General features: G+C 59.7%; 1 protein-coding gene across 1 annotated transcript; it reads left to right on the top strand.

The window, feature by feature from the left end:
• Positions 1 to 355: 355 nt before the first annotated feature.
• On the top strand, positions 356 to 9,049 carry BEST2 (bestrophin 2). The gene is given in 12 exon segments (XM_071419006.1): positions 356 to 572; positions 1,018 to 1,193; positions 1,635 to 1,729; positions 2,185 to 2,297; positions 2,299 to 2,419; positions 4,262 to 4,416; positions 4,836 to 4,913; positions 5,437 to 5,589; positions 6,017 to 6,097; positions 6,966 to 7,090; positions 7,092 to 7,118; positions 8,791 to 9,049. Coding segments are annotated over 11 exon segments (1,263 nt in total). The 5' UTR covers positions 356 to 572; positions 1,018 to 1,041; the 3' UTR covers positions 8,954 to 9,049.
• The last annotated feature ends 1,025 nt before the right edge of the window (positions 9,050 to 10,074 follow it).

Below are 10,074 nucleotides of genomic sequence, written 5' to 3'. Positions count from 1 at the left end.
CAATGTCCCCTCGGGGTCGCCCCCCGCGGGCTGGCCCGGCCCCGCCGCCATTTAAGGGCCGGAGCGGGGCGGAGGCACCGGGACCGGGACCGGGACTGGGGCGGTGACTGCAGAGCTCGGACCGGGGGTGGTCACAGAAACCGGGACCGGGGGTGACCACAGAAACCGGGACCGGGGTAGGCCACAGAAACCGGACCGGGGGTGACCACGGAACTGGGACCCCCGGTGACCACGGAGCTCGGACCGGGGGTGACCACAGAAACCGGGACTGGGGGTGACCACGGAACCCAGAGCCGGATTGGTCACAGAGCCCCGGAGCCCCGGTGGTCACAGAACCCGGACCGGGGGCGGTCACACAGACCGGGAGTGACCACAGAGCTCGGACCGGGAGTGACCACGGAACCGGGACCAGTGGTGACCACAGGAACGGGACCAGGGTTGGTCACGGAGCTCAGACCAGGGCGGTGACCACAGAACCAGGACCGGGGCGGTGACCTCAGAGCTCAGGCCAGGAGTGACCGCAGAGCTCGGAGCCCCGGTGACCACGGAGCTCGGACCAGCTGTGGCCGCAGGTGAGGGGGGACACAAAGGGAGGGCTGGTGGGTGTCCCCAGTGTCCCCCGGTGTCCCCCAGTGTCCCTCAGGTGTCCCTCAGGCGTCCGTCTGTCCGTCCGTCCATCCCCATGACCGTCACCTACACGTCCCTGTGTCCCTCAGGTGTCCCTCAGGTGTCCGTCTGTCCGTCCGCCCCCATGACCATCACCTACACGTCCCCTGTGTCCCTCAGGTGTCCCCGCGTCCCTCAGGTGTCCGTCTGTCCATCCATCCATCCCCATGACCGTCACCTACACGTCCCTGTGTCCCTCAGGTGTCCCTCAGGTGTCCCTCAGGTGTCTGTCCGTCCGTCTGTCCCCATGACCGTCACCTACACGTGCCCTGTGTCCCTCAGGTGTCCCTCAGGTGTCCGTCTGTCCGTCTGTCCCCATGACTGTCACCTACACGTCCCTGTGTCCCTCAGGCGTCCGTCTGTCCGTCCGTCCCCATGACCGTCACCTACACGTCCCGCGTGGCCACCGCGCGCTTCGGGGGCTTCTCGCGGCTGCTGCTGCTGTGGCGCGGGAGCATCTACAAACTGCTCTACCGGGAGCTGCTGCTCTTCCTCACCGCCTACCTGGGGCTCAGCCTGGCCTACCGGTGACACCGGGGGGACACCGGGGGGACACTGGGACATTGGGGGGACACCGGGACATTGGGACAGTGGGAGGACAATGGGCACCGGGGGACAGGTGGGGACAGCGGGATAGGGGGGATATGGGGACACAGGGACACTGAGGGGACACCGAGGGGACACCGGGACATTGGGACAGTGGGGGGACAATGGGCACGGGGGGACAGGGGGGGATATGGGGACACAGGGACACCGTGGGGACAGCGGGACAGGAAGGACACTGGGACAGGGGGCAGCGGGACAGGGGGGGTGACACGGGGACACTGAGATATGGGAGACAATGGCGGGGAGTGGGGACACCGGGACACGGAGGGGCACAGGGACACGGCAGGGACATGGGGACGTGTAGGGGATGGTGATGGGGACAGGGCAGGGACAGGGCGGTGACACGGCCGGCGTCCCGCCAGGTTCCTGCTGTCCGAGGAGCAGCGGCGCCTCTTTGAGAAGCTGGTGCTGTACTGCGACAAATCGGCCGAGCTCATCCCCGTGTCCTTCGTGCTCGGTGAGAGCCGGGACCACCCCGGGACCCCCCCTGGGACCCCCAGGACCATCCCCAGGACCCCCAGAACCACCCCCGGGACCCCCAGAACCACCCCCGGGACCCCCAGAACCATCCCCTCGGGACCCTCAGGATCCCCCACAACTTCCACATTCCCCCCAGTGTCCCTCCCAATGCTCCCAGTGCCTCCTCCCAGTGCTCCCAGTTCTCCCAGTGCCCCCAGTGTCCCTCCCAGTGCCCCCAGTGTCCCTCCCATTACCCCTCCCAGTTCTCCCAGTGCCCCCAATTCCCCTCCCAGTGCCCCTCTCAGTGCTCCCTGTCTTCCCAGTACCCTCCCAGTTGTCCCAGTACCCCACCCATTACCCCTCCCAATTCTCCCAGTGCCACTCCCAGTACCCCCAGTGCCCCTCCCCTTTCTCTCCCATTCCCCCATTCCCCATTCCCCCCATTCCCCGCAGGTTTTTACGTGGCGCTGGTGCTGGAGCGCTGGTGGGGGCAGTTCCGGACGGTGCCGGCCCCGGACGGGCTCATGGTGGCCGTGGGCAGCAGCGTGAGGGGCTCGGACGCGCGGGGGGCGGCTCCTGCGCCGGACGCTGCTGCGCTACGGGAGCCTGGCGGCGCTGCTGGTGCTCAGGGCGGTCAGCACGCCCGTGTACAAACGATTTCCCACCACTGACCACCTGGTACAGGCCGGTGAGTGACCACTGAGTGACCATTGAGTGACCAGGGAGGGGTTACTGTGAGCATTGTGAGTGGTCAGGGCCTGCTGCGCTACGGGAGCCTGGCGGCGTTGCTGGTGCTCAGAGCGGTCAGCACGCCCGTGTACAAACGATTTCCCACCACTGACCACCTGGTACAGGCTGGTGAGTGACCACTGAGTGACCATTGAGTGACCAGGGAGGGGTTACTGTGAGCATTGTGAGTGGTCAGGGCCTGCTGCGCTACGGGAGCCTGGCGGCGTTGCTGGTGCTCAGAGCGGTCAGCACGCCCGTGTACAAACGATTTCCCACCACTGACCACCTGGTACAGGCTGGTGAGTGACCACTGAGTGACCATTGAGTGACCAGGGAGGGGTTACTGTGAGCATTGTGAGTGTCAGGGCCTGCTGCGCTACGGGAGCCTGGCGGCGCTGCTGGTGCTCAGAGTGGTCACCACACAGGTCTGTAAGAGATTTCCCACCACTGACCACCTGGTACAGGCCGGTGAGTGACCACTGAGTGACCAGGGAGTGATTGTGAGTGACCACTGAGTGATTGTGAGTGACCACTGAGTGACCATTCAGTGATTACTGTGAGCATTGTGAGTATCAGGGCCTGCTGCGCTACGGGAGCCTGGCGGCGCTGCTGGTGCTCAGGGCGGTCAGCACGCCCATGTACAAGAGATTCCTCACCACTGACCACCTGGTACAGGCCGGTGAGTGACCACTGAGTGACCAGGGAGGGGTTACTGTGAGTGACCACTGAGTGATTGTGAGTGACCGCTGAGTGACCATTGAGTGATTGTGAGTGACCACTGAGTGACTGTGAGTGACCAGGGAGTGACCAGGGAGTGACCAGGGAGTGACCATGGGCACAGGGACTGCCTGGTGAGTGACCACTGAGTGACCGCTGAGTGACCACTGAGTGACCAGGGAGTGACCATTGAGTGATCATTGAGTGATTGTGAGTGACCATTGAGTGACCATTGAGTGATGTGAGTGACCATTGAGTGACTGTGAGTGACCAGGGAGTGACCAGGGAGTGACCATGGGCACAGGGACTGCCTGGTGAGTGACCACTGAGTGACCGCTGAGTGACCACTGAGTGACCAGGGAGTGACCATTGAGTGATCATTGAGTGATTGTGAGTGACCAGGGAGTGACCACTGAGTGATTGTGAGTGACCATTGAGTTGAGTGACCATTGAGTGATGTGAGTGACCATTGAGTGACCACTGAGTGGCCAGGGAGTGACCAGGGAGTGACCAGGGAGTGACCGTGGGCACAGGGACTGCCTGGTGAGTGACCACTGAGTGATTGTGAGTGATTATGAGTGACCATTGAATGACTGTGAGTGACCACTGAGTGACCACTGAGTGACCACCGACCATGTGGTGTGGGCCAATGAGCAAGCAGTGACGTCACCAGGGTGTCAGGGCAGCGTGGGGTGATGTCACAGCTCAGGGGAGGGTGATGTCATCATTCAGCGGGGTGATGTCACGACTCAGGAGTGACGTCATTGCTCAGTGGTGATGTCACAGCTCAGTGGGTGATGTCATGGCACAGGAATGACGTCACAGCTTGGGGTTGACATCATGAGTCAGTGGGTGACGTCACAGCTCAGGGATGATGTCACGGCTCGCTGGGTGATGTCACAACTCAAGGGTGATGTCATCACTCAGTGGGCGAGGTCACGGCTCAAGGGTGACATCATGGCTCAGGAATGATGTCACAGCTCAGGTGTGATGTCACGGCTCGGGGATGACGTCATGGCTCAGGGGTGACATCACAGCTCAGAGGGTGACGTCACAGCCCGGCGATGACGTCACGTCCCCGCAGGGTTCCTGACGCGCGAGGAGCGGCGCCGGCTCGAGGCTCTGCGCTCTCCCTACAACAAGTTCTGGGTGCCCTGCGTGTGGTTCGGGGCGCTGGCGGGGCGGGCGCGGCAGGAGGGGCGCATCGGGGACGACTGCGCGCTCAAGCTGCTCATGGAGGTACCCCCGGGACACCCCCAAATCCCCTCTGAGACCCCTAAACCACCCCTAAACCCCTCCTGAACCTCTGCGCGCTCAAGCTGCTCATGGAGGTACCCCCGGGACCCCCTGGGACCCCCTAAACCACCCCTGAACCCCCTAAACCACCCCCAAACCCCCCCTGTGTGCTCAAGCTGCTCATGGAGGTACCCCCGGGACCCTCCTGGGACCCCCTAAACCCCCTCTGAGCCCCCCCCCGGAACCACCCCAAACCCCTCAGAGCCCCCAGACCCTCCCTGGGATCCCCTAAACCACCCCTGGGACCCCCCTGAACCCCCCCAAAACCACCCCAAAACCTCTCCTGAGATCCCCCTGAAGCCCCCAGGACCCCCCTGAGCCCCCTGGGACCCCCCTGAGCCCCCTGGGACCCCCCCCTCCAGGAGCTGAACCGGTTCCGGGCCCACTGCAGCCTCCTGTTCCACTACGACTGGATCAGCGTCCCCCTGGTGTACACACAGGTGGGCACTGGGAGGGACTGGGAGGGACTGGGCACCACCTGGGGCACACCTGGGCACACCTGGGCACACACAGGTGGGCACTGGGAGCACTGGGAGCAACTGGGAGCACTGGGAGGGACTGGGCACCACCTGGGCACCACCTGGGCACACCTGGGCACACACAGGTGAGCACTGGGAGGGACTGGGAGCGACTGGGGGACAGTGAAGGGACACCTGGGGGGAGTGAGGGCACATCTGGGACAGGGCTGAGGAGGCTGAGGACACCTGAGGGACACCTGGGGACACCTGAGGGACACCTGGGGACACCTGTGGAGGTGACGGCGGATGCCACGGAGGCGACGCAGGGGTGACAGCGGGCGCCACTCACCCCAGCCAGGTGTTGTCCCCCTCCCCAGGTGCTGACAATGTCCCCCTGTGTCCCCCCAGGTGGTGACAATGTCCCCCTGTGTCCCTGTGTCCCCCCAGGTGCTGACAATGTCCCTGTGTCCCCCCAGGTGCTGACAATGTCCCTGTGTCCCCCCAGGTGGTGACCATCGCCGTTTACACCTTTTTCCTCACCTGCCTGGTGGGGCGGCAGTTCCTGGACCCCGCCCAGGGCTACCCCGGGCACGAGCTGGACCTGGGCGTGCCCGTGTTCACCCTGCTGCAGTTCTTCTTCTACGTGGGCTGGCTCAAGGTACACCTGGGATACACCTGAGCACACCTGGGTACACCTGGGTACACCTGGGTACACATGGGTACACCTGGGTACACCTGGGTACACCTGGGTACACATGGGTACACCTGGGCACACCTGGGATACACCTGGGTACACCTGGGATACACCTGGGCACACCTGGGGCACCCCTGGGCACACCTGGGGCACACCTGGGCACTCCTGGGCACACCTGGGCACACCTGGGCACACCTGGGGCACACCTGGGTACACCTGGGCACACCTGGAATACACCTGGGTACACCTGGGGCACACATGGGGCACACCTGGGTACACCTGGGCACACATGGGGCACACCTGGGCACACCTGGGGCACACCTGGGGCACACCTGGGTACACATGGGGCACACCTGGGCACACCTGGGGCACACCTGGCCCTGTCCTGCAGGTGGCAGAGCAGCTCATTAACCCCTTCGGGGAGGATGACGACGACTTTGAGACCAACACCCTGATCGACCGCAACTTCCAGGTGAGGGCGGGGGGCACAGGTGGGTGAGGGGGGTCCCAGGTGGGTGAGGAGGGGGGTCCCAGGTGGGTGGGGAGGGTCCCAGGTGGGTGAGGAGAGGGGTCCCAGGTAGGTGGTGGGGGGGGGGGTGGGGGGGGCTCAGCTGACCCCAGGTGCCCCCAGGTGTGTGAGAGGTGACCCCGGGTCCCTCCACGTGCCCCCAGGTGCCCCCCCAGGTGTATCAGGGGTGCCCCCAGGTTCCCCCAGGTGTATCAGGGGTGCCCCAGGTGCCCCCAGATAACCCCAGGTGCCCCCAGGTTCCCCCCGGTGCCCCCAGGTGTGCCCAGGTGTATCAGGGGTGCCCCCAGGTGCCCCCAGGTGTGTCAGGGGTACCCCCAGGTGTGCCCAGGTGCCCCCCAGTGCCCGCAGGTGTGCCCAGATGCCCCCAGGTGTGCCCAGGTGTATCAGGGATGCCCCCAGGTATATCAGGGGTGCCCCAGGTGCCCCCAGGTGTATCAGAGGTGCCCCCAGGTGTGCCCAGGTACCCCCAGGTGTATCAGGGGTGCCCCCAGGTTCCCCAGATACCCCCAGGTACCCCCAGGTACCCCCCGGTTCCCCCAGATGCCCCCAGGTGTATCAGAGATGCCTGCAGGTGCTCCCAGGTGTATCAGGGGTGCCCCAGGTGCCCCCAGGTACCCCCAGGTACCCCCAGGTGTGCCCAGGTGTATCAGGGGTGCCCCCAGGTACCCCCAGGTGCCCCCAGGTGTATCAGGGGTGCCCCAGGTACCCCCAGGTGCCCCCCGGTGCCCCCAGGTGTATCAGAGGTGCCCCCAGGTGTATCAGGTGTGCCCCAGGTACCCCAGGTACCCCCCGGTGCCCCCCGGTTCCGCAGGTGTCCATGCTGGCCGTGGACGAGCTCTACGGGGGGGTCCCGGAGCTGGAGCGGGATCGGTTCTGGGACGCCGCCGTTCCCCGCCCCCCCTACACGGCCGCGGCCGCGCCCCCCCCCGCGCCGCCCCTTCCGCGGCTCCGCCTTCGACGTCACGTGAGCAGCAACGGGACCACGCCCACCCCCCAAAAATCCGGGAGATCCCCCCAAAAAACCGGGATCCACCCCCAAACCCGGGATATCCCCGAACCCCAAAAATCCGGGAGACGCCCCCAAAAAACCCGAACCCCCCCCAAAAACCCGGGATATCCCCGAACCCCAAAAATCCGGGAGACGCCCCCAAAAACCCGAACCCCCCCAAACCCGGGATATCCCCGAACCCCAAAAATCCGGGAGACGCCCCCAAAAAACCGGGATCCACCCCCAAACCCGGGATATCCCCGAACCCCAAAAATCCGGGAGATCCCCCCAAAAAACCCGAACCCCCCCCAAAAACCCGGGATATCCCCGAACCCCAAAAATCCTGGGATTCCCCCCAAAAACCCGGGATCCACCGAACCCCCCCCCAAACCCGGGATATCCCCGAACCCCAAAAATCCGGGAGATCCCCCCCAAAAAACCTGAACGCCCCCCCCAAACCCGGGATATCCCCCAGGGCTCCCAAAATCCTGGGATTCCCCCCAAAAACCCGGGATCCACCCCCCAAACCCGGGATATCCCCGAACCCCAAAAATCCTGGGATTCCCCCCAAAAAACCCGGCCGGGATCCACCCCCAATCCACCCAAACCAGAACCCCCCAAAATCCTGGGATTCCCCCCAAAAACCCAAACCCCCCCAAACCCGGGATATCCCCGAACCCCCCCAAAATCCCGGGACCCCACCCCCCCCAAATTCTGGGATCCCCCCACAAAATTCCAAAATTCCCGGGATAATTTGGGGTTTTTTGGGGGTATTTAGGGAGGATTTTTGGGGGTTTTTTGGGGGTTTCTGGGGAGGGATTTTTGGGGTATCCAAGGAGGATTTTGGGTTTTTTGGGGGGTTTTTTTGGGGATGATTTTGGGGTTTTTTTGGGGATGATTTTGGGGTTTTTTGGGGATGATTTTGGGGTTTTTTGGGGATGATTTAGGGGTTTTTTAATGACGATTTTGGGGTTTTTTTGGGGAGGATTTTGGGGTTTTTTTGAGGAGGATTTTGGGGGTTTTTGGGACGATTTTGGGGGTTTTTGGGGACGATTTTGGAGTTTTTTTGGGGATGATTTTGGGGTTTTTTGGGGATGATTTTGGGGTTTTTTTGAGGAGGATTTTGGGGTTTTTTGGGGAGGATTTTGGGGTTTTTCTGGGGACGATTTTGGTGTTTTTTGGGGAGGATTTTGGGGTTTTTCTGGGATGATTTTGGGGGTTTTTGGGGGATGATTTTGGGGTTTTTTTGAGGAGGATTTTGGGGTTTTTTGGGGGGAGGATTTTGGGGTTTTTTTGAGGAGGATTTTGGGTTTTTTTGGGGATGATTTTGGGTGTTTTTGGGGTTGATTTTGGGATTTTTTTGGGGACGATTTTGGGGTTTTTTGGGGAGGATTTTGGGTTTTTTTGAGGAGGATTTTGGGGTTTTTTGGGGAGGATTTTGGTTTTTTTTTGGGGGATGATTTTGGGGTTTTTTGGGGATGATTTTGGGCTTTTTGGGGATGATTTTGGGGGTTTTTTGGGGATGATTTTGGGGTTTTTTTGGGATGATTTTGGGTTATTTTTGGGGTGTTTTTTGGGGTTGATTTTGGGATTTTTTTGGGGACGATTTTGGGGTTGATTTTGGGGTGTCCCTGCCCCGTTTCCACAGCCTGGCCAAGGAGGATTTGCAGTTCCAGCCCCTGGAGGAGCTCGGGGACCCCCCGGGAGAGCCCCTGGACCCCCCCCCCGAGAGCAGCCCCGAGCCCCCCCCGGGCGATGGGGACCCCCAGGAGCGGTGGCTGCTGCACCCCAAGGCCGAGCTGGGGCTGTGAGGGGGGACCCCAAAACCGCGGCCGAGAAACACCCAAAAAATCTCAATAAACACCCCAAAAAAATCTCAATAAACGCCCCAAAAAATGCCTCGAAAACACCCCAAAAAATCTCAATAAACACCAAAAAATGCCTCGAAAACACCCCAAAAAAATCTCAATAAACACCAAAAAAACCCCTCAAAAACACCCCAAAAATCTCAATGAACACCAAAACAATCTTAATAAACACCAAAAAAACCCCTTGAAAACACCCCAAAAAATCTCAATAAACGCCCAAAAAAATGCCTTGAAAACACCCCAAAAAAATCTCAATAAACGCCCAAAAAAATGCCTCGAAAACACCCCAAAAAATCTCAATAAACACCCCAAAAAATGCCTCAAAAACACCCCAAAAAATCTCAATAAACACCAAAAAAATCCCTCAAAAACACCCCAAAAAAATCTCAATAAACACCCAAAAAATAGCTCAAAAACACCCCAAACCCCACCTGGGAAATCCCACACCCAAAATCCCACACTCAGAATTCCCACCTGCTGCTCTGTTGCTCAAGCCCAGCCCCAGATTTTTGGGGATTTTTTGGTTTTTTTTTGGGGGGGGGGGTTTATTGTTTTATTGTTCCGGGGGTTTTTTTGTTTGTTTGGTTTTTTTAAATTTTTTTATTTTTTGTTTTTTGGGTTTTTTTTGGGTTTTTTTGAGGGAGGTTTTATTGATTTTTGGGGGTTTTTTTGAGTTTTTTTGGGGGGAGGTTTTATTGATTTTTTTAGGGGTTTTTTTTGAGTTTTTTTGAGTTTTTTGGGGGGAGGTTTTATTGATTTTTGGGGGTTTTTTTGAGGGGAGGTTTTATTGATTTTTAGGAGGGTTTTTTTTAGGTTTTTTTTGGGTTTTTTGAGGTTTTTTTGGGGGAGGTTTTATTGATTTTTTTGAGGGTTTTTTGGGGGGAGGTTTTGTTGATTTCTGGGGCTTTTTTTGAGTTTTTTGGGGGGAGGTTTTATTGATTTGGGGGTGTTTTTTGAGTTTTTTTTTGAGGTTTTTTTGGGGGGAGGTTTTATTGATTTTTAGGAGGTTTTTTTTTGAGTTTTTTTTTGGGTTTTTTGAGTTTTTTTTGGTGGAGGTTTTATTG

The sequence above is a fragment of the Agelaius tricolor genome, unplaced genomic scaffold (assembly GCF_023055355.1).
Source record: "Agelaius tricolor isolate 1412-34295 unplaced genomic scaffold, bAgeTri1.0.p SCAF_97, whole genome shotgun sequence".
NCBI classification, from domain to species: Eukaryota; Metazoa; Chordata; class Aves; order Passeriformes; family Icteridae; genus Agelaius; species Agelaius tricolor.
Note: the sequence above shows the minus strand (reverse complement) of the source record. Positions and strands in the feature narration are given on the sequence as shown.